The sequence below is a fragment of the Hyperoodon ampullatus genome (genome assembly GCF_949752795.1).
Source record: "Hyperoodon ampullatus genome assembly, chromosome: 3".
In the NCBI taxonomy this organism is placed as follows: Eukaryota; Metazoa; Chordata; class Mammalia; order Artiodactyla; family Ziphiidae; genus Hyperoodon; species Hyperoodon ampullatus.
In genome coordinates this window covers 83,439,667-83,464,620 of record NC_136916.1, presented here as the reverse complement: position 1 = coordinate 83,464,620, position 24,954 = coordinate 83,439,667, and the positions used below count along the sequence as shown (strand labels likewise).

At 42.1% G+C, this 24,954-nt stretch overlaps 1 protein-coding gene across 1 annotated transcript in view; it reads right to left on the bottom strand.

Annotated features, from left to right (window-relative positions):
• LOC307049543 (cytosolic carboxypeptidase 4-like) overlaps positions 1 to 24,954 on the bottom strand; it is a gene marked incomplete at both ends in the record, with an annotated part of 109,411 nt that overhangs the window by 27,135 nt on the left and 57,322 nt on the right. The window contains 7 exon segments of the mRNA XM_079699103.1: positions 555 to 691; positions 693 to 902; positions 906 to 1,136; positions 2,185 to 2,301; positions 7,870 to 7,937; positions 8,924 to 9,089; positions 20,646 to 20,854. Of these exon segments, the coding sequence (XP_079555229.1) occupies positions 555 to 691; positions 693 to 902; positions 906 to 1,136; positions 2,185 to 2,301; positions 7,870 to 7,937; positions 8,924 to 9,089; positions 20,646 to 20,854 (1,138 nt within the window).

The following is a 24,954-nucleotide window of genomic DNA, read 5'->3' as shown; positions in this document are numbered from 1 at the left end:
GAATGATCCCAGTATTTGGAGAAACTGGATAATCTTTCCCTTTTGTAGGATTTGCAATGGATACGGGGTAAGGGGTTGCATTAGAATCGTCTAAGAAATTCTTTTTGTGGAAACACATGTCTACCACCACCCTACCCTTGGCTCTGAAATGTCCTAGTAGGGAGGCAAGCTTGTATATTTGGCGAAAATTTCCTTAAGGTTTTTTTTTTTTTTTTTGGTCGGGGGGGGTACGCGGGCCTCTCACTGTTGTGGCCTCTCCCGTTGCGGAGCACAGGCTCCGGACGTGCAGGCCCAGCGGCCATGGCTCACGGGCCCAGCCACTGCGCAGCATGTGGGATCTTCCCGGACCGGGGCATGAACTCGTGTCCCCTGCATCGGCAGGCAGACTCTCAACCACTGCGCCACCGGGGAAGCCCTCCTTAAGGCTTTTAACATGCTGCTGACTAATGCTCACTTTCCTGAAGATAACAGAATTATCTGTACAAACCATTCCACCTACAAAAATACTAAAGAAGAAAAAATATATATGGCTCCCAAGTTAGTAGCACCATCACCTTTGGACTCCACATTTACGTTCCAACACGGACTGGGCAGAGAGAGGTGGACAATGCCCCCAGTAATCAGGAAATGCCATCATTGTGAAGTCAGACACAGATCTGGTTCTTCTAGCTTTGGCCATACAAAGATATGGGGTCATGGAAGGCGATATGCGTCCGATGTGTCTGCAGGAGCTTATCTATTAATTCAGTAGTTTCTCTAGGTCTAGTGGAATTGGAAAAGGAGGCACTTATCCTTGGGCAGGAAATCGCATCTATGTCCCAAGCATCCTCTTTGAAGGACGCCTGAACGTCTGAGATTTCACTTCCGGAAGAACCTATCCCAAGACCATTGGATTGTGCATTTCAGTATGGGTTCATTCCAGGTCCTTTTTTGGAGGTTAGATGTATGTTGGACCTCCCCATCTTCACTCTGCTCAGAAGGGAGGTCTGGACAGGGACTTCTCTTTCTTGTCCCCAGGAGATTTGGTCCTTATTCAAGCAAAGCCCTTTTGGGGAGGCAGCAGTCAGAATGTGGTGGTGACTGGCATACCGAGTCTCGTCAAAGTTCAAACCATCTCCAGGTTTGGACTCCAGTTCCTACAGGTTAAAAGTGGAAAAGAATACGTCAGTGTTTCTTTCCAAGTAGAGAATACAATCTGATCCCTGTCCTCACTCTCTGGGCACAGAGCTAAGCATAAATCCTGTGCACTGGAAAACTTTTTCCAAAGTCAGTCAAGGAAAGACTAAGCTTCAAGAGTCAAAGAAATAGCAGAATCCTAGAAACGCACACTTGGAAGGGGCATTTGGTGGGTCTAGTGTGAGTCTATGCAGTACATGAAAGCCTCCTACAACACCCCCAAACATTTACAGCCTGGTTGAATGACTCATTTACAGAAACTTCCCTGTATCCCAAGGTGGTTCCTTTTATTTGAGGATCATTCTGATTGTTTAAGAAAAATTCTTTTTTACTCTGAATTAAAATTTCCTTCCCTGAAACTTTTACCCACCAATGCCTTTCTGCTTTCTAGAGTGAAATACAATATGTCAGCTCCCTTCTAGAAGTGACTTAGCGTGTACCCTTAGATATGGCCAAATTCATGGTTTATTAAGAATCATAAGAAAATAATGGAGGTCCAAAAGCAGGTCTAAATTTTGGTGGGAGCAACAGCAGAAGAAGCAGCAGCAACCAACCACTGGATTAACATGACCAGGTATAAGGTGCTTGATTTGTTTCTGCTAACAACGAAACCCTAGAATCAGGCTGGTCACCTTCAGAAAGCCATCTCATACAACCATCCCACTCTCACAAGAGAATGATTAAGTCACCATGAATTTTCACTTGCTTTCCCAGGACATGAGAGTAAGGCACCTTGCCCGCCAGACAACAGGCAGCAATGTGAACCTTCATCCTACTTCCTTCCGAGGTGATGGGTGTCAGATTGTATTGATAGGACCCTTGCATGCATCCTATCTCTGCCACCTTCTCATATTTTTGTTTAGCCTTTTACTTCCCTCTCAGAAAGATCCCAGAAGCAGAATGCTAAAGATGAGCAATGCTTTCCATCTGGAGGCCAGTTTGGATGCCCAGGGTCTGCAAAGAACCCATTAGCATCACCGAGGAGTAGAACCACGGCATACATTCTACCTCAAAACTGCAGGAGAGCTCAAGACACATCGCCTCATATTGCATCAGTTCCTCTTCAGGTCGATCAAGACCAGGTTTGGAGCTCAGCTTGTTCACATCTGTTTCCAAGGCATCATCCTACAATGGCACATTCAAAAAATATGTTACAATCAGGAGAGCCATCCTGAGAAATATCGAGACAAGCTACAGATGGGACTTTTCAGAATCCTGGGACACGGTTTCCTTGCCTCCAAGTTATAGTGCTAGCCTAGTCAAGGATAATTTAATATGTAAGGTTGTATTTTTTAAATACTAAGAAAGATGATAATTTTTCTCAGTGTTCATGTTAGTATTTATCAGCCTTCATCATAAATAATTTATGTAAAATGAGATGAACTATGTAAACAATGAAGCACAATACCAAAGAATTGTTTTTATCTCATCACCACTGTCTTTGACATAACTGTAATTGTCGTACCTATTCATCTATCTCCCTATTTAGGTCACTCTTTTCACAAACGTTTAATGAGCACCTACTATGAGTGGGCACTCTCCTAGGTACTAAAGACTCATTGATAATTGAACAGACCAAGGTCCATGATTCCATAGAACTTGCCTTCTAGTGAGAAAAGGAAGACAGTAAGAAAGCAAACAAATGAGCAAGGTAACTTCGAACAGTGATAAATGTCATGGGAAGAATGAGAGGTGGTGAAGTGATTGTGAGTGAGGCTGGGGTACAAAGAAGCTAAGGAGGTCACTTTTTTTTTTTTGCGGTACGCGGGCCTCTCACTGTTGTGGCCTCTCCAATTGCGGAGCACAGGCTCCGGACGTGCAGGCTCAGCGGCCATGGTTCACAGGCCCAGCCGCTCCACGGCATGTGGGATCTTCCTGGACCAGGGCACGAACCCGTGTCCCCTGCATCAGCAGGCGGACTCTCAACCACTAAGCCACCAGGGAAACCCGGAGGACACATTTTAACAATAACGGCTAAAAAGGCAAAGACTTGGGGGAAGAAATTACTAACAGAAAAAGAAAACAAAAGAGCAACTTAAATTTGCTTACAGAAAGAAGGTGGCTGAATGTATACACTCATATACACGCATTCATACATATAACTGAATCACTGTTGTATAGCAGAAATTAACACATTATAAATCAGTTATACTTCAATAAAATAAATTTAAAAAATTTTTTTAAAAATAGAAAGTGGCTGAAGCATAAAGAATAAGAGGAAGACTGTAGGAGTCAAGATTCCATACGCAGGTATGATGCTGAGCCTTCCAGGCTCTGGGGAGGAGGTCGTAACCTCCTACTATACCTGTATCCCTTTGTACATTTAAAAGTTTACCGAGTCACCATCAGCCTTTTCTTCATTGAGATGAATAATACCAGGCCTTTTATTTCTTCTTCTAGATCATCATTTCATAATAGATTAACAGTGATGGTGACTCTCCTCCAAACACTTCTGTATTTTTCAAAGGTTATAGAATGTTACAGAGAAAGGACATAGTTCAATCTCTTCATCTTTCTGTGCCTCTCCCAGATCAAGTTTCCCTAATAAAATGGGGGTGGGAATCCACCCTATATTTTAGGAATTTATTTTTTTAGTTAAGGGAAAACATGATAGTCTTGAAAGCCTGGCTTATTCTTCCTGAAATCAAATAAATGTGGAAAATAAATGTTATATTCCTGGGCTTCCCTGGTGGCGCAGTGGTTAAGAATCCGCCTGCCAGTGCAGGGGACATGGGTTCGAGCCCTGGTCCGGGAATATACCACATGCCCCGGAACAACTAAGTCTGTGCGCCACAACTACTGAGCCTGTGCTCTAGAGCCTGTGAGCCACAGCTACTGAAGCCCACGCACCTAGATCCCGTGCTCCTCAACAAGAGAAGCCACCACAATGAGAAGCTTGTGCACCACAACAAAGAGTAGCCCCTGCTCCCCGCAACTAGAGAAAGTCCGCACACAGCAATGAAGACCCAACGCAGCCAAAAAAATAAATAAATAAGAGGGTTAACATAAATTTTTTAAAAAATCATTTAAAAATGTTATATTCTTGATTCAGGGGATAAAGTGCAATATTCCATCCATCTTCTGCAATTTTCCTCCAAGCTTTAAATTAAAAGAAATATAGATCCCATGAGGTTGATATAAGGATATTTTCAGACACAGTGCATACCAGGCCCAAACTCCTTAGCCTGGTATTGGAGATCCCAACACTTATCCTTTCCAGCTTCATCTGTCAGATCTTCCTTCCTTTCACCATCTCTGCTACAGCCTCAGACATGCCCCAAGGTGGCACCAATAGAAATGCAACCTGGCAGGCCTTGAGAATCATCTCCCCACCAGCAAGTAAGGTTGGTTTGTCTGGAATGAGGAGCGTCAGGTAACCCATGAGCTTCAGCCTATCTAGGTGCCCTACTCAGCCTTAGAGCAGGTGTTAGCAAACTATAGCCCACTGCTTGTTTTTGTAAATAAAGTTTTATCGGAGCACAGTCATGCCCATTCATTTATATACTGCCTGTGATGGCTTTCTTAGTATAACAGCAAAGTGGAGTACTTGTAACAGAGATCATCTCTGGTCCTCAAAGCTTGAATCTTGGCCTCTGAATCTCCAGGCACTCAAGCAGGTTGTCAACTACTTCTGTATTTTATAAATACCCTTATATTTATTTAGGAGTGGACCAGCTTCTCTGTCCTCGCAGCAACCCAGAGAAGCTTCATCACTTAGGATTTTGGTACCCATCTAACCCAGATAACTCCCTCCCTCCTCAGGTTCGACCCTTCCAATATTGACTTTCCCCAGCCTTAGATTTGAGTTCAACACCCTTTTGAAGGTGCCGATTCAAACTCTGGTAGAGACAATCCCCAAGTTTACTAGACTGAATTCTTTGAAGATAAAAACTACGTCTTATTTGCTTTTGTATCATATTAACATCCGTAAGAACTTAGCATGCTGCCTCACATATGGATCATATCCAAGAAAATACCTGAAAGAAATAAAAAATTTAAGAGGAGGAAAGGAGGGAAGAAAACAAGGAAGAGCTTGAATTCACCCTTTCTGTCCTCCTCTTCTTCAGAGTCTGTCCAAATCTAATGTTTGTGTTCATTAAGAAAAAAAAAAACAAAACATGGCCAACCTCTAGTTTATATTCGTTGTAAGTTTCTCTTTCCTTATGATGACATTCACAGTTTTCAATCAAAGAACAGCACCCAACTATACACTCTCAAGACGCTTTACAGATATAAGTTCCTTTTAATCATTCTTTCTAAGAGGCTTCTCCCAATTGTTAACTAAGATTTTCAAAGGAAAAGGCCACAAGTTAAAGGCCTGCGTCCATTCTCTGACCAGAAATAAATACTCTTGGCTTCTTGCCCACATAACTTGCAGCAAATGCTGTTGGGTTCTCCAGGGGAAAACCCGCTTCCCTGTCTCCTGCTACACCCCAGAATCAAGCCCTTACTCTGATGTTCCTCTGTTTCTCTATAAGGCATGCTCGCACACTTACTTCTCACCTTCTCCTCAGCTCGAAGGCTCTTGATGAATTATTTCCAGGCCCTCACTTATTTGTCTTATGCTTCCTTCCCAGCTGGATTGATTGATTTGTTTAGATTCCACTCCACCCCAACCCACCATCATCTGCAGAGTGGGGGTAAGGAGACGGTCTGAAAGCTCTCCCCTGACCCCAGGCTGTGTGAAGTCGAGCACCAGCCTGCAGCTTGTCCCTCCACATCAGATACAAGAGGTGACTGATGCTACACATCAAACATTCAGTTATCAAAGAGCCAGCAAGAGGGGTGGGAAAGTGGCATTGGTGAATGACTGCAGCAGCCCAGTATTATTCAAATAATTCAGCACGTTCTCCATAGGCCTGCATCGGCAAGTCACAGCAAAGAGCCAATTTGCTACTGATGACTTCAGAAATGATTCTATTTATCACCAAAGCCCTGAGCACACCAGAATAGCAACAGCAGCCTTAACCTAGAGACCTGGCTAAGAGGTAGTCCCTCTATGTCTGCTACTACCATTAGCAAGGTGAGTGATTATTACGACAGAGAACGCAAAAAGTCTCTTTCTCCCTAGGCAGATGTGTAGATGGAATGGTATGTAAAAAGAAAGGAAGAGAGGGAGGGGGAGAGGAGGATGGATGGATGGATAGTAGATAGATAAATAGACAAGTAGATAGATAGATAGATAGATTTTTTAATCCAGATTTCATCTCCAGGAATGTCATAAAAGGTAGCATTTACTTCTCAGTCTTATTTTGCAGATGTCAAAACTAAGGAACTATAACTTGAAGGGACTTGTCCAAGTCGATGTCCACCAACAGAGATGGAGACAGAATTATAACTCGTAGATAAATTATCATTATTCTAGAGCAGTGGTTCTTAACCACAGGGTGATTTTTGACCCGCAGGGATATTTGGCAAGTCCTAGAGACAGTTTTGATTCATGACTGGGGGGCAAAGGGGTGGATGTCACCAGCATCTTGTGGATTGAGGTCAGGAGTGCTGCTAAACATCGTATAATGCACAGGACAACCCCCCATGACAAAGAATTATCCAGCCAAAATGCCAAGGTTTAGAAACCTTTTTCTAGAAAGGCTGTCAGTAAACTATGCCCCACTGTCTGCTTTTGTGGAACACGGGCATGCTCTATTGTTTACACATTGTCTATGGTTGCTTTTGTGCTACACCAGCAAAGTTGAGTTGTTGTGACAGAAACTGTATGGTCCACAAAGCGTAGAGTAATGATTATCTGACCTTTCAGAGAGAGTTGGCTGATCTCCATTCTATAGCATAGGTTATTATTGATAGAGACCAAAAGACACTACTTCCTTGCTGGCCAGGATATGTGCCATACAACCCAAAGGAGCACAGTTCACATACTCCAAGGTAAATGGAATTGTACAATGCAGTGGTCCTGTGTAGAGATTGGGTAGATAAGAAGAGTGACTTACAAAGACAGTGCAGATCTACTAGAAAAAGTTTCCTAGGAAGTCTTTCCATGGTCTCTTTGCCTGAATATCCTTCACAATCATTAAATACACCAACTCTAAATGTCTACCTCAGGCTTATCCTGATGGAATATTAGTGCCTTGATAATAGATAGCCTCTGATTTGACGATGGGATTGTACTGGGCCTACCAAGACAAAAATGACAACTTGGAAATCAGTAACAGTAGCCATCATTTAGTGAGCATCAGTATCTGCCAGGACTTAAAGTGGAAATGCAAAAGTCCATCCTTAAAATTTACCCTGGGCGGGACTTCCCTGGTGGCACAGTGTTTAAGAACCTGCCTGCCAATCCAGAGGACATGGTCCGGGAAATCTCACATGCCATGGAGCAACTAAGCCCATGCACCACAACTACTGAGCCTGCACTCTAAAACCCATGAGCCACAACAACTGAGCCTGCATGCCACAATTACTGAAGCTCGTGTGCCTAGAGCCCGTGCTCTGCAACGAGAAGCCACTGCAGTGAGAAGTCCATGCACCTCAATGAAGAGTAGCCCCCGCTCACTGCAATTAGAGAAAGCCCACGGGCAGCAACAAAGACCCAAAGTAACCAAAAATAAATAAATAAATAAACAAAAATTTCTGAAAAAAATTTTACCCTGGGCTTAGCTGAACATAGAAAGGGACATTTTCCTTTGTAGAATTATGAATGTAGAGATCATTAGAAGGAAGGGCTAGTATAACTACTTCCTCTTTCACATCTTCAGAATCTGAGTCTTTGTCCTCTTCTTCATCTCCATCATCTTCAAAATCTTCTGAGTGGAAAAAAAAACAGAGGTGAAATGGATGAGGCTTCCCCTTTGCCTTGGATTGAGATTCTCGCCACCCAATGCTTAGTACTTCCCACAAGTAAGGGGCCATTATTAAGTGTACAGGATCCCAACACATGCTTACACTTATCATATGTGTAAATCATGTGCACATAGGTACGTGAGAGCACTATATCATGATGTCTAAACTGCTGTCCCACACTGAATGCAAAATGAGTGCAGAATAAAATGACACATGAATACCATTCTGGCTTCCTTCACCCAATATAGAAGTATTTATGCAACTACTATGTAGAAGTATTTATGCAACTAACATTGCCAGAGTTTAGTGATCACATAGATGTCAAACCTGTTGTAATGTAGACAGCACTTTGATTGATTCCCTAATTTTAATACGAAGGAACTGATTTAAAACAAAAGTCCACAGAAAGCACCCAGTGTCATTGTGACAAGATGATGCCTGTGGAAAATCTGTTCCCTGGAAGGAGGACAAGGTTGAAAAGCACTAGTATCTTCTGACAACAAAACCTTCTCGGAGATTGGATAATCATACTTTCAAGTATTCTAAAATGACTTGCATGGGGTGGCAAAACAGCAAAAGTTTGATTTCAATTTCATCCTGAGGGCAAATTAATTCCAGAACCAGTCTGTATGGTGGAGGGACTCTATCATGGGATTGCAAATACATTTTTTAAAATCAGCTGAGATGACTCTACAGGCATTCCATAGCTACCAGGCAAAGTGCCAACAGTTAATAATTAAGGACAAAATTAATAAGTTTGGTATTATGAAAAACTAGCTTTCTCATACATGTCTCTAATTACTTATTAGATAATCACAGTTGATCTGTTAAAAAAATTCATTCTACTTTCATCCACATTCCTCTGAAATATTATCCAAATGCAAAAGTTCATCATAAAGCTCATAACTATGAGCAAAATAAGTACAGAAGAACTACCCACATACTTTACCTTCAGTAAGAACACATGGAGGTTCAGAGGTGGTGCTCCCAGGGACTGGGAAGGAATAAGCACTGCTGGCTGTGACCAAGGCAAGTGGACTCTTAGGGTAGCATTGCCTCAGGATCTGAAGCACAAGGGAGATGACAGGCACCACACTTTTGTCATCCAGGCAGTTCTGAACAAAGAGAAGATCATATCAGACACTGACATCTTGTGTGGAGTCCCTTTGCTATAATGTTATTTTAAGTAATGGATTACACGCAGCCTAAATGGACAGTAATAGCCTTAATGTAGAACATCTAATCTGAACATTCTAATGTAGAATTTTGTCTAACACAGGATCTGCTTTGGTCCAGTATGTAATCTGCATTTTTATTTCTCTTTTACAGCTAATATATTATTGGAATGAATTTAGTCTGAAAACAGACTCCAGAGACTTTCAAGGGATGCTGCACCTAAGGCAAAACATGGTCCAGAATAGCTGAGAGAAGAGGAGGTAATGGCATCTTCCTTCAACCATCCATGTGTCGTTGTGAATTATTACCTAAATTAGAGAATGAGTAGCTGAATTGATAGAAGTCTTACTTTTCTCTTTTAGCTATGATCTGAAGAGAAAAATATCAAGGAAAAAGATAAAATATGAAATCAGAAGAAAGGCTAAGAGAATCCCAAGTACCTAAATCAAATAACATGCTTTTTCTCAAAGCCCACAGTGGTGATCTCTCTTGGTATCTACACAAAGCAAAGAAAAATTGGGTTTGCAGATATAACATTTTGATACTGATGGAACATGACAAGGCCCTTCTTTTCAGACACTGTGAAAACTGTAAGAACAAGTTTACTAAATTGAGAGACAGAGAGTTGGGAGTAGTCAGTATGTCTTTGGCAAAAATATGGCCATTTTCTGCAGTCTCTTAGTAAATGTTTTGTCTACTGACTTGTTACAGAAAGTTGACTAATGTAAGCCTCCAGTTTGGTATTCCTAAGGGATTTCCACTAAGCTCTAAGGCCAATAAGTCATAGTAGGAGATATGGAGGATGCTTAGAACATGCCACAGGGCAGTGACTGTCTACAATTATGCCATGCATGGTACCTCCAGGCCCACATCATCGGCTGCTCCACAGGAAAGAACATGGAGGAAAAACATTTAATAAAATTTAAGCCATGGTTTCAAGCTACCCAAATGACTCCAAAGTAAAAAAAAAAATGTAAGCCAACTTTCAAAACAGAAATTTCTTAATAAAATCAACAATGCTATTTCCGAGGAGGAGCTTCAAGATGGTGGAAGAGTAAGACACGGAGATCACCTTCCTCCCTACAAATACATCAGAAATACATCTACACATGGAACAGCTCCTACAGAACACCTTCTGAACGCTGGCAGAAGAACTCAGACCTCCCAAAAGGCAAGAAACTCCCCACGTACCTGGGTAGGGCAAAAGAAAAAAGAAAACAGAAGAATAGGGACGGGACCTGCACCAGTGGGAGGAAGCTGTGAAGGAGGAAAGGTTTCCACACACTAGGAAACCCCTTCGCGGGCAGAGACTGCGGGTGGCAGAGTGGGGAAGCTTTGGAGCCGCGGAGGAGAGCGCAGCAATAGCGGTGTGGAGGGCAAAGCGGAGAGATTCCCGCACAGAGGATCAGTGCCGACCAGCACTCACCAGCCTGAGAGGCTTGTCTGCTCCTTTGCTGGGGTGGGCGGGGGCTGGGTGCTGAAGCTCCGGCTTCGGAGGTCAGATCCCAGGGAGAGGACTGGGGTTCGCTGCGTGAACAGCCTGATGGGGGCTAGTGTGCCACAGCTAGCCAGGAGGGAATCAGGGAAAATGTCTGGAGCTGCCAAAGACGCAAGAGACTTTTTCTTGCCTCTTTGTTTCCTGGTGCGCAAGGAGAGGGGATTAAGAGCGCTGCTTAAAGGAGCTCCATAGACGGGCGCGAGCCACGGCTAACAGCACAGACACCAGAGACGGACTTGAGATGCTAAGGCTGCTGTTGCCGCCACCAAGAAGCCTGTGTGCGAGCACAGGTCACTCTCCACACCTCCCCTCCCGGGAGCCTGTGCAGCCCGCCACTGCCAGGGTCCCATGATCCAGGGACAACTTCCCCGAGAGAACGCACAGCGTGCCTCAGGCTGGTGCAACATCATGCCAGCCTCTGCCGCTGCAGGCTCGCCCCACACTCCGTACCCTTCCCTCCCACCCCGGCCGGAGTGAGCCAGAGCCCCCGAATCAGCTGCTCATTTAACCCTGTCCTGTCTGAGCGAAGAAAAGATGCCCTCAGGCGACCTACACACAGAGGCGGGGACAAATCCAAAGCTGAAGCCTGGGAGCTGTGCGAAAAAGAAGAGAAAGGGAAATCTCTTCCAGCAGCCTCAGCATCAGCAGATTAAATATCCACAATCAACTTCATGTACCCTGCATCTCTGGAATACCTGAAGAGACAACAAATCATCCCAAATTGAGGCAGTAGACTTTGGGAGCAATGATATATATATATATATATATATATATATATTTTACTTTTTCTATTTTCCTGAGTGTGTATGTGTATGCTTCTGTGTGTGAATTTGTCAGTATAGCTTTGCTTTTTACCATTTGTCCTAGGGTTCTGTCTGTCCATTTTTTGGTGTGTGTGTGTGTGTGTGTTTGTGTGTCTTGCTATACTTTTTAGTGCTTCTTATCATTGGTGGATTTGTTTTTTGGTTTTGTTGCTCTCTTCTTTCTGTTTTATTACTTTAAATTTTTTTTCTTATTTTTAATATTTCTTATTTTTTATTTTAATAACTTTCTTTTAATTTATTTTATTTTATTCTTTCTTTCTTTCTTTCTCTTTTTCTCCCTTTTATTCTGAGCCGTGTGGATGACAGGGTCTTGGTGTTCTGGCCGGGCATCAGGCCTGTGCCTCTGAGGTGGGAGAGCCGAGTTCAGGACATTGGTCCACCAAAGACCTCCCAGCTCCACATAATATCAAACGGCGAAGATCTCCAAGAGATCTCCATCTCAACACCAAGACCCAGCTCCACTCAATGACCAGCAAGCAACAGTGCTGTACACCCTATGCCAAACAACAAGCAAGACAGGACCACAACCCCACACATTAGCAGAGAGGCAGCCTAAAATCATAATAAGGTTGCAGACACACCAAAACACACCGCCGGACGCAGACCTGCCCAACAAAAAAGCAAGATACAGCCTCATCCACCAGAACACAGGCACTAGTCCCCTCCACCAGGAAGCCTACACAACCGACTGAACCAACCTTAGCCACTGGGGGCAGACACCAAAAACAACGGGAACTACGAACCTGCAGCCTGTGAAAAGGAAACCTGAAACATAGTAAGTTAAGCAAAATAAGAAGACAGACACACAGCAGATGAAGGAGCAAGATAAAAACCCACCACACCTAACAAATGAAGAGGAAATAGGCAGCCTACCTGAAAAGGAATTCAGAATAAGGATAGTAAAGATAATCCAACATCGTGGCAATAGAATGGAGAAAATATAAGAAACGTTTAAAAAGGAACTAGAAGAACTAAAGAGCAAACAAACAATCATGAACAACACAATAAATGAAACTAAAAATTCTCTAGAAGGGATCAACAGCAGAATAACTGAGGCAGAAGTATGGATAAGTGACCTGGAAGATAAAAGAGTGGAAATAACTACTGCAGAGCAGAATAAAGAAAAAAGAATGAAAAGAATTGACGACAGTCTCAGAGACCTCTGGGACAACATTAAAGGCACCGACATTCGAATTATATGGGTCCCAGAAGAAGAAGAGAAAATAAAGGGACTAGACTGTGAAAATATTTGAACAGATTATAGTTGAAAACTTCCCTAATATGGGAAAGGAAATAATTAATCAAGTCCAGGAAGCACAGAGAGTCCCATACAGGTTAAGTCCAAGGAGAAACATGCCAAGACACATATTAATCAAACCTTCAAAAATTAAATACAAGGAAAAAATATTAAAAGCAGCAAGGGAAAAACAACAAATAACATACAAGGGAATCCTCATAAGGTTAACAGCTGATCTTTCATCAGAAACTCTGCAAGCCAGAAGGGAGTGGCACAACATAATTAAAGCGATGAAAGGGAAAAACCTACAACCGTGATTACACTACCTGGCAAGGATGTCATTCAGATTCAAAGGAGAAATTAAAACCTTTACAGACAAGCAAAAGCTAAGAGAATTCAGCAGCACCAAACCAGCATTACAGCAAATGCTAAAGAAACTTCTCGAGGCAAGAAACACAAGAAAAGGAAAAGACCTACAAAAACAACCCCAAGAAAATGGTAATAGGAACATACATATAGATAACTACCTAAAATGTAAACGGATTAAATGCTCAACCAAAAGACATAGAATGGCTGAATGGATACAAAAACAAGACCCATATATATGCTGCCTACAAGAGACCCACTTCAGACCTACGGTCACATACAGACGGAAAGTGAGGGGATGGAAAAAGATATTCCATGTAAAAGAAAATCAAAACAAAGATGGAGTAGCAATTCTCATATAAGACTAAACAGACTTTAAAACAAAGACTATTACAAGAGACAAAGAAGGACACTACATAATGATCAAGGGATCAATCCAAAAAGAAGACATAAAAATTGTAAATATTTCTGCACCCAACATAGGAGCACCTCAATACATAAGGCAAATACTAACAGCCATAAAAGGGGAAATGGACAGTAACACAATCACAGTAGGGGACTTTAGCACCCCACTATCACCAATGGACAGATCATCCAAAATGAAAATAAATAAGGAAACACAGGCTTTAAATGATACATAAAACAAGACGGATGTAATTGATATTTATAGGACATTCCATCCAAAAACAACAGAATACACTTTCTTCTCAAGTGCTCATGGAACATTCTCCAGGATAGATCATATCTTGGGTCACAAATCAAGTCTTGGTAAATTTAAGGAAATTAAAATCGTATCAAGTACCTTTTCTGACCACAACGGTATGAGGGTGGATATCAATTACAGGAAAAAATCTGTACAAAGTACAAACACATGCAGGCTAAACAATACACTACTTAATAACCAAGAGATCACTGAAACAATCAAAGAGGAAATCAAAAAAAAACCTAGAAACAAATGACAATGAAAACACGACAACCCAAAACCCATGGGATGAAGCAAAAGCAGTTCTAAGAGGGAAGTTTAGAGCAATACAATCCTACCTTAAGAAACAAGAAACATCTCAAATAAACCACCTAACCTAACACCTAAAGCAATTAGAGAAAGAAGAACAAAAAACCCCCAGAGTTAGCAGAAGGAAAGAAATCAAAAAGATCAGATCAGAAAAAGAAATGAAGGAAACAATAGGAAAGGTCAATAAAACAAAAAGCTGGTTCTTTGAGAAGGTAAACAAAATTGATAAACCATTAGCCAGACTCATCAAGAAAAAAAGGGAGAAGACTCAAATCAATAAAATTAGAAATGAAAAAGGAGCAGTAACAACTGACACTGCAGAAATACAAAGGATCATGAGAGATTACTACAAGCAACTATATGCCGATAAAATGGACAACCTGGAAGAAATGGACCAATTCTTAGAAATGCACAACCTTCCAAGACTGAACCAGGAAGAAATAGAAAATATAAACAGACCAATGACAAGCACTGAAATTGAAACTGTGATTAAAAATCTTCCACAAACAAAAGCCCAGGACCAGATGGCTTCACAGGCAAATTTTATCAAACATTTAGAGAAGAGCTAACACCTATGCTTCTCAAGCTCTTCCAAAATATAGCAGAGGGAGCAACACTCCCAAACTCATTCTACGAGGCTACCATCACTCTGATACCAAAACCAGACAAAGATGTCACAAGGAAATAAAACTACAGGCCAATATCACTGATGAACATAGATGCAAAAATCCTCAACAAAATACTAGCAAACAGAATCCAACAGCACATTAAAAGGATCATACACCATGATCAAGTGGGGTTTATCCCACTAATGCAAGGATTCTTCAATATACACAAATAAATCAATGTGATACACCATATTAATAAATTGAAGAATAAAAACCACATGATCACCTCTATACATGCAGAAAAAGCTTTTGACAAAATTCAACATCCATTTATGATAAAAACCCTTCAGAAAGTAGGCATAGAGGGAACTTACCTCAACATAATAAAGGCCATATATGACAGACCCACAGCCAACATCGTCCTCAATGGTGAAAAACTGAAACCATTTCCTCTAAGATCAGAAACAAGACAAGGTTGCCCACTCTCACCACTCTTATTCAGCATAGTTTTGGAAGTGTTAGCCACAGCAATCAGAGAAGAAAAGCAAAGAAAAGGAATCCAAATCGGAAAAGAAGAAGTAAAGCTGTCACTGTTTGCAGATGACATGATACTCTACATAGAGAGTCCTAAAGATGCTACCAGAGAACTACTAGAGCTAATCAATGAATGTGGTAAAGTAGCAGGATACAAAATTAATGCACAGAAATCTCTGGCATTCCTATACACTAATGATGAAAAATCTGAAAGAGAAATTAAGAAAACACTCCCATTTACCATTGCAACAAAAAGAATAAAACACCTAGGAATAAACCTACCTAAGGAGACAAAAGACCTGTATGCAGAAAGCTATAAGACACTGATGAAAGAAATTAAAGATGATACAAACAGATGGAGAGATATACCATATTCTTGGATCGGAAGAAGCAACACTGTGAAAATGAGTATATTCTCCAAAGCAATCTACAGATCTATGCAATCCCTATTAAACTACCATGATATTTTTCACAGAACGAGAACAAAAAATCTCACAATTTGTATGGAAACACAAAAGATCCCGAATAGCCAAAGCAATCTTGAGAAAGAAAAACGGATCTGGAGGAATCAGGCTCCCTGACTTCACACTATACTACAAAGCTACAGGCATCAAGACAGTATGGTACTGGCACAAAAACAGAAATATAAATCAATGGAACAGGATGAAACCCCAGTGACAAACCCACGCACATATGGTCACCTTATTTTTGATAAAGAGGCCAGAATATACAATGGGGAAAAGACAGCCTCTGCAATAAGTAATGCTAGGAAAACAGGACATCTATGTGTGAAAGAATGAAATTAAAACACTCCCTAACACCATACACAAAAATAGACTCAAAATGGATTAAAGACCTCAATGTAAGGCCAGACACTGTAAAACTCTTAGAGGAAAACATAGGCAGAACACTCTATGACATAAATCACAGCAAGATCCTTTTGGACCCAGCTCCTAGAGAAATGGAAATAAAAACAAAAATAAACAAATGGGACCTAATGAAACTTAAAAGCTTTTGCACACCAAAGGAAACCATAAGCAAGATGAAAAGACAGCCCTCAGAATGGGAGAAAATATTTGCAAATGAAGCAACTGACAAATGATCAATCTCCAAAATTGACAAGCAGCTCATGAAGCTCAATATCAAAAAAACAAACAACCCATCCAAAATTGGGCAGGAGACTTAAGTAGACGTTTCTCCAAAGAAGATATACAGATTGCCAACAAACACATGAAAGAATGCTCAACGTCATTAATCATTAGAGAAATGCAAATCAAAACTACAATGAGATATCACCTCACTCCTGTCACAACGGCCATCATCAAAAAATCTACAAACAGGGCTACCCTGGTGGCGCAGTGGTTGAGAGTCCGCCTGCCGATGCAGGGGACACGGGTTTTGCCCCGGTCCGGGAGGATTCCACATGCCGCGGAGAGGCTGGGCCCGTGGGCCATGGCTGCTGAGCCTGCGTGTCCGGAGCCTGTGCTCCGCAGCGGGAGAGGCCGCAGGGCTGACGGGTCTGCATACCGCAAAAAAAAAAAAAAAAAAAAAAATCCACAAAAAACTAAAAATAGAACTACCATACGACCCAGCAATCCCACTCCTGGGCATATACCCTGATAAAACCATAATTCAAAGAGAATCATGTATCACAATGTTCATTGCAGCTTTATTTACAATAGCCAGGACATGGAAGCAACCTGAGTGTCCACCGACCGATGAATGGCTAAAGAAGATGTGGCTCATATATACAATGGAATATTAATCAGCCATAAAAAGAAACGAAATTGAGTTATTTGTAGTGAGGTGAATGCACCTAGAATCTGTCATACAGAGTGAAGTAAGTGAGAAAGAGAAAAACAAATACCGTATGCTAACACATATATATGGAATCTAAAAAAAAACAAACAAAAAAACGGTCATGAAGAACCTAGGGGCAGGACGGGAATAAAGACGCAGACCTACTAGAGAATGGACTTGAGGGTATGGGGAGAGGGAAGGGTAAGCTGGGACAAAGTAAGAGTGTCATGTACATACATACACTACCAAATGTAAAACCGATAGCTAGTGGGAAGAAGCCAAATAGCACAGGGAGATCAGCTCGGTCTTTTGTGACCACCTAGAGGGGTGGGATAGGGAGGGTGGGAGGGAGGGAGACGCAAGAGGGAAGAGATATGGGCATAGATGTATATGTATTCACTTTGTTATAAAGCAGAAACTAACACCATCATAAAGCAATTATACTCCAATAAAGATGTTAAAAATAAATAAATAAATGTTATTATTAAAAGAGGAAAATAAATATGTTACTTAGCCCCCTCCTCCCTGCAAAAAAGAATGTTATTTCCCCTTCCATGTACTCAAATAATACCAGTCAGGTCTCCTGAACCAACAGCAGGAAACACTCTCCAAGGAAAATAAATTCCTTGAGGCTATTTTATCGCTGGCACTGGTCAAATAGTTTTAAGTGCTTACTGAAAAGTATGAGTATTGGAAAAAGAGAGAACTAACTGAGCATGGAGGATGAAGAATGGTAAGGTAGATGACTGATCAGAGATAATGCTCTAAGCTTCAAGCTTAGGAGGTAGTGAGTCAAGTCCAAGCCAGGCAACTCAGTCAAAACTGCCAGCATTTTGGAAGCCAGGTCTGTCTATGATTGCCATTGGTACTATTGCTGATGATGGTAACAGTGTAATGTTTTACTTGGTGTGGGATTATTATGCATTATAGACAATCTGATCCTCTGAACGTTTAAAGGATGCTCAGAGGATCTGTGCAAGGCTGTGGGACCCAGGAAACAAAGAGGTGGAGTTATTGAGAGAGAATCATGGCAAGCAGTGGCCTCAGCAGGAAGGCAAAGAACAATATGATGGGCGAAGTCTGTGGGAAGGACTCAAAAACAGTTCTTTCTCAGTCACTCTCATGCCCAGTAGGCTTGCAATTACACCACAAGCACTGATAAAAACAGTAAAGGACAGTGGTTTTCAAAGTGTGACCCAGACCAGCAGTATCAACATCACTTAGGAATTTGTTAGAAACACAACTTCTCAGGATCTTCCCAGACCTACTGAATCAGAAACTCTGAGGATGGGGCCCTTGCAGCCATGGAGGTGGCTTTGATCACAGTTAACTTAGAGAACCTCTGGTCCAGTGGACAGAAATACGGACTGTTGAGGAAGACCATCAGTTTCAAATCCTTTGAAATGTTGAAATCAGAAAGTCTGCATAAACTGCTATGCCAGCCCTAAGCCATAGTAAGCATTCAAGACAAATCTCATTCCCTCGTCCTCTTCCTCCTTTATTTTCTTCTTCTTCCTCCTCTTCTCCTTCATTTTCATTGTCATCTCCATCAGTTGCAGCAGCAGCAGCAGCAGCAGCAGTAGAAGCAGCATAATTTGCAATAGCTACTGAAATGACATCACTAGATCCAAGGTTCCCCATTTGGCCATCCTGTGACTTACGCATCTTCTCTGGCAGGAGAGGGGAGAGAATGGATGGGCAGCTCTAACTCCAGCACAGCTGCAAGGGCATCTGTGCTCACAGCACTCAGCCCGGGTGCTGGGAAGCTTTTCAGGCAGGAGAAACCTGGCCACCAAGTGCAGATTCTGCCTCTGCTCACATCCTGCTTCCATTCCCAACAGTAATTGGAGGCTGGGAGCTCATTGTAAATTTGCTTAATTGAGCAGTTGAGGTCTTTATTGTCCTGCTGAGGAACTGCTTCTAAAAGCCTGCTTCTGGGCTCACAGCCCCTTTCATGCCTGTGCTTCACTTGGTATTTTCTCCACTCTCTTCTTGTCATAGACCTGTACCTCTGGGATCACCATCTTTTCCCTGTATTACTCTTTTAATTGTTTTTTTTTTTTTTTAACGCAGATCAGAAAAATAGTCAATAATGCAGAGGGCAGGGGGCAGAGGAGCTGGCTAAAGCACACGAGCCAGAGTTGGGGGATTCTAGGCATCAGCGATACGGGGGGAGTTTCACAAAGGCTGGGAGAGATTCAAGATATGGGGGACACAGGCTTACAATGTATGGTGAAGCTCGGAAACATTCAAAGCACTTCCTCATCCAGAGGAATAGAATGGAAAATGTAGCTATTTCATGACCAAGAAGCTCTGAAAGCTTTAATGATGGAGAGAAACCCAGAGGCGATAGCAGACAGAAAATTAGATATTGGTTTGCAGTGCAGTATTATATTATTGTTTAGAGGAGGGGGAAAAAGCTTTCTTAAAAAAATGGTTAGTCTACTGATGCCATGGTTGGAAAACAGCACTCTCGTTGACCGCTTCATTACCTCAGATGTACTCAGGTACAGAGAAATTGGAGGGTGTCTAGAGAGAAGCAACGAGATCAATGAAAGTAGTGCAGAGACTGACTAATACGAAGACAGCAAGGAACATGATGTGTGTGAAACACGGCTGCCTCGGTCCCAGGAAAGGTTTCGTGAGCAGATGATGGGTATTTGGGAGATACTCACATCATCCATGGAGAATGTATAGGTAGCCTCGCATGATGGTGTTTAAATTAGCCCTAATCAAGTGAAATTAAGGAATTTATTATTTGGTTGAAATCCAGGAAACCCTAGACACTTATTCCACTGGGGTGCAGGTAAGTGACAGCCCTTATAGGTGCTACTCCCTTTGCCTGGGATGCTCTTCCTCTTAAACTTGGCATGACAGACTCCTTCAATAATTCAGGTCTCAGCTTAGGTGTCACCTGCTCAGAGAAGACTTGACCTCTCTAAGAGAAGGTCAAGTCTCCCTGCATATGTAAAAGTCACTGGAGACCTGTGCCCTTCCTCTGTTGATTTCACAGAGCAATATGAAATTATCTTCCAGATTGAATTCTTTGCTTCCTTAGTGTCCAACTCTCTGGTGGAATGCTTGCCCCAAAAATCAGCGGTCTCGTCTATCATATTCACCACTACGTCCCAAAAACTAATCATTATTCCAATAACAACTCACACTCATAAAGCAGTTAAGTCATGGCAAGAACCCTGCTAACATAGACATGTCTATGTTAACTTATTTAGGCCATGCAAAAACCTAGATTATATCGCTTCTATTTTTTTTCAGAAGAAGAAACTTGAGTCCCAGAGAAGGTGGGTGACTTCTCTAAAGTTGCACAGCTATAGGTGCTAGGGCTGGGATCTGAAGCCAGGTTCTCTAGCTTGAAAATCAACACTCTTAATCACTGCACTACCCAGTGTGTACCCAACTAATATGTACTGAATAAATGAGTCAATCAGTACATGAGTGAGTGAAGGATTGAGGATCTGAGTCCAGAACATCTGCCCAGAGCAGGAAGCAAGAAACGTACTGAAGTTTCCCAGCTTTAGTGAACATGAGTCCTAAATGACGGCCTTCAAGAATCATCCAGATGTCATCCAACTGCAGAGATAATCCCCATGCTGATTACCTGTAGAGTGCTGAAAAGGATCTCCATGCCCTGAGCTGCCAGGAAGGCCTCCCTGCCAGACCGGAGGTTGGCAATATGCCTGAGGCAAAGCACAAGCGCCCTGCGGATCAGCACATAGGAACTGGTTGTGTCATGGCTGTGCCAGTCCTGATGCAGCCTGAGCAAGATGGTGACATAGCCTCTGTTCAATGCCCTGCGGCTGTTAGACTCTGAAACCAATGGGAAAGGACAATGTCAATCACAGGCTGGCCATACATGCCTGAGGATGTCCCAGTGTACCTCCCAAAAGATACTAATTCATCATAAAGGGAATGAAAATAACTTGCCATTGGAGAAAACTGGCAGGTATCACCTTCATCAAGTGACCAAAGTCAACATCAGCAGATAAGATGCCCTGAGAAAGACACACCATCACTTTAGGATCACTTAAGCACCACTTTAGCATCACTTTAGCATCCCTTCAGCATCGCTTCTATGATTTTCCTGCCCCCAAATGCATAACCTAAATGTTACTACGAGGAAAATCAGCAAACCCAAAATGAGGGACATGATGCAAAATATCCAATCTATACTTTTCAAAAATGTCAAGGTCATGAAAAGCCAAACAAAACAAAACAAAACAGGGATTGAGCTAACATAGACTAAAAAGACATGGCATGTCAGTATGATATATAATTATAATTTAGATCCTGGACCAGAAAACATTTTTTTTTCTTTTGCTACATGAGGCGTTAGTGATGCAATTGGTAAAATATGAATAGTGTTTAGATTAACCCATAGTATTGTATAAATGTTTATTGTCAGATTTTGATAAACTATTATATGTTTACATAAGTGAATATTCTTGTTTTTATGAAATTCACCATTGTGAATGTCTATAACATTCTCAAATAGTTCAGAAAAAGGATAATAGTGTGTGGGGAGAGAGAAGAAAGGAGGTGGGGGGAATCCACAGGATTCCCATTCCTCTTTCCTAAGCCTCAGTAGACTTGGGATATTGTCATTTGGGTTGAGCAAACTATAAGGCTTAGGTTGAAAAGGAGAGGACCCTGAGTGACAGACATAATGTCAGGAAGGCTGCCATGTGTAACAGATGCATTGGGTGTTTTCCCTGAAGAGAACGGAAGCCAGATCATCAAGGGGTTGGCTCCGTCAAGGAAAGGAACTCCTCAGGCTCAAGGATACCCAATAGGGAGCTGGTATCTATGTGGTAATGAGCAGCGTGGCACCAAAAATATCCAGAAAGAGGTTGAAAGTCCACCCAGCAAAGGATATGAGGACAGGGCTTCCTTACATCTGACAGGGAGCTGTAATAGCATGCTCTTACAGTTCTCTTCCCCTCTTTCACACCATGACAACCCTTTGTTAGTTGAATGACCCTGCATGAGACCTCCCATGAGACCCCTCTGATGGGTGACTCATTTCTTCCTTTTTCCATTATGAAGAAAGAAAGGGGGAAGAATGGTCCAAGATACCTCTCTCAACAGTCCACATACACCACTTTTCATGTTAAGCTCCTCCGCCTACAGGGTTGGTGGACAGACCAGTTCAGGTCTACCCAGTAGATGGGGAGATAGATACTCTCTGGATCCTGGTCCTCTCTACCCCTGTGGACTAGGTACCCCGAAGAACTCTAACGGGCTGACTCTCAGGAACAAACGCCCACATCTTGCAGCTCTGCCCTCTCACGACTGCATTTCTCCATTATCCATACTGTTCATGCTGGTTTATGAGACAATCTATGTTTCTGGATGAGCATGTGAGACAGAGATCCCCTGAACTGTAACTGGATAAGCAAAATTTCAGCTCCAAGTCAGATTTTTTCCTAAGACCATATAAGTGCACATGAGTGAAACGATAAGATGAAAACTCAGTGCTTTATTCCAGAAGGGTTTTTCTCATAATATTAATGGAATTCTCCTTTTCTTCTACTTGTTTGTCAAATTCTAAATTGTCAGGCTTGACTGAGCCCCACTGAGATTTCTGACCCATTTGTGCAGTTGGTTTTATTTTTTTTTTCACTTTTGACAACATTTCATTCAGCCATGACCCTAAATTGAGAGCCATGAGCTTTATTCACTCCATGATGTGTTTGTGGAAGGTTTAAATCACCTTCATTACCTCCTTTAATGAATTATTCTTTTGTATCAAAAATATTTCTCTCCTCGGCTGGTCCCAGCCACAAAGCACTGGACTTCTTTACCGCCTAAATGAGGTTCCAGCCTATCCAATATCTGATGTTTAAAAGAAAATTGAGGATTAGGTAGGAAGTATTAAAGGAAACTATCACCTCCTGAAAAGAAGACAGAATGGCAAAAACAGTGCATGGAGGCCGCGTGGGCAGTGGGACGTTAAGAACTTTTGTCTTTTATCTATGTTAAGGGTATGAGACTAATAATGTGTTATCCTCAGGACGTTCATCTCCCACTTCTGGGGGAGGGGGAGGGAGATAACGAGAAAAAAGTCTTTGATTGTCTGAAAGAAAAATCCCTTATCAGATCCCAATGATTTTATTCACGATTTCCTGTTAATCTTCAACGAGCTGTCATGTTTACTAACATTGAAAATAGCTACACCTCCTCCCCCAAGCCCTACCCTAAATCAGTCAATCTTTCTCCCTGAACGGCTTGGGAGTTTTGAAAAAGTCAATATGCACCTGAAACCTGACAAGAGATCCATCAAGCTGAACAAATGGAGAGGGGAGCCGAAGAATGAAATGAGGGTCACTGGGATCTGCAACTTGCAGAAGTTTGAGAAGATCTGAGGGGAGGACAGTGCTTCTCCCAGGGAGGCCAAATAGGAAGGAGAAGATGTGGGGTCTCATACATTCCTTTGGGTGGGCTCAGGGTTTGGAGGCCAGAGAAGATCCCCAGACCAGCTGTACTTTACTCTCTTTATGTAAATGGCTTCTTCCTAAGAATTTCCTCGGAAAAAGAGTTCCTGTTCCTTAATTTTTTTTTAAATTTCCGAAACAGATTGGTTTATGTTAAACTGGTTGGAGGATGGGGTGGAATGGACAGAGAGGACTTCTGAGGACCTTTAATTTAACAGCTCACCTCCACCCCCTTCCCCATCCAAAGGCGCTCTCCATGGCCCCTTGTCTCCATCAGCCCCTCCCTGGCAGCCTCCTGCTGAAGTTCTTATCTGGCCAGTTTTCCTATGGCAAACCTGCATCCTTGTCCTCACCTCCAATTTATCCTCTTAAGTTCTACTCTTTCTACCTACCTTTCCAGATTTTATCCTCCTGAAGTCTTATTTGTAGCTAATTCTCAGTCTAAAATGTGACCTCGCGCTCTCCTTAGTTTTACCCCACGTATTTCTTCACAGAGGTTCCAATGTTTTCTTTAGTGCAGACCCCACTGATGCAGCAGATTTTTACATTCAGGAAGAAAGAATAAAAAAAGGAAGGGAATATGCCAAGATATCAATAGTACTTATGAGGGAGGAAAATATGGATGATTCTATTTGCTTTGGGTTTTTTTAGACTCGACTTAGACTTTTCTGTACTTTTTATTCTCCACATCCTCTGCAATGAACTTTGACAATCAAGAAGAAAAAATACAGGTTACCCTTTGAAAAGAAGTCCGTAGTCTATAGGCCATGCCATGTTGTAAATGCCTGTGGGCAGGACAAGCAGTCCCCGGGTTGCCAAAGCAACCAATTCACCTTACCCCCACCCCTTTCGAAAGTGAATTACCTACCTTGCCCCTGAAGGTATTTGAGAGCATGATCATCTCTATAAAGATGTTTGTCTTTTAACAGGAAAGCCCAGACACCTTCAAGACTCAAAGACTGGATTTCTCATGGGGAATTTCCAGCCCCATGACAGGTTGGTGGAGAAGTGCTTGGTGACCCAGATTATAATACCTGCAAGCAACCCAACGCTCTGCCACTTTTATTGGGCAAAACCAGAGGAAATTCCCATGACTGCTCTTTGTTTCCCATATCTGAGAATTTCATCACCCCCTTTAGAGGAAAGAGATAGCTTAAAGTGGAGGAAAAGTGGGAACCTGCAGCAGAGGAATGAGCTGGATGCTTTCACAACCACAGCTCTAGGAATGAGACATACAAATTAGTGCACACCTCCAAACTCATCTTTACTATCCTCGTGTACCCTTCACTGCCTTGCTGGGCAGAGCCTTCAGCTGTCAGCTTTCTTTCTGGAGTCCTTGCACATGGCTGTGACCTCCACTGCTTTCTAGCTGTGTGACCTTGAGCATGTTACTTCACAGCTCTTGTCACTAAGTCTTTATCTAAAAAACAAACAAACAAAACTGATAACAGTCCCTTCCTTGTGGAACTGTTGAGA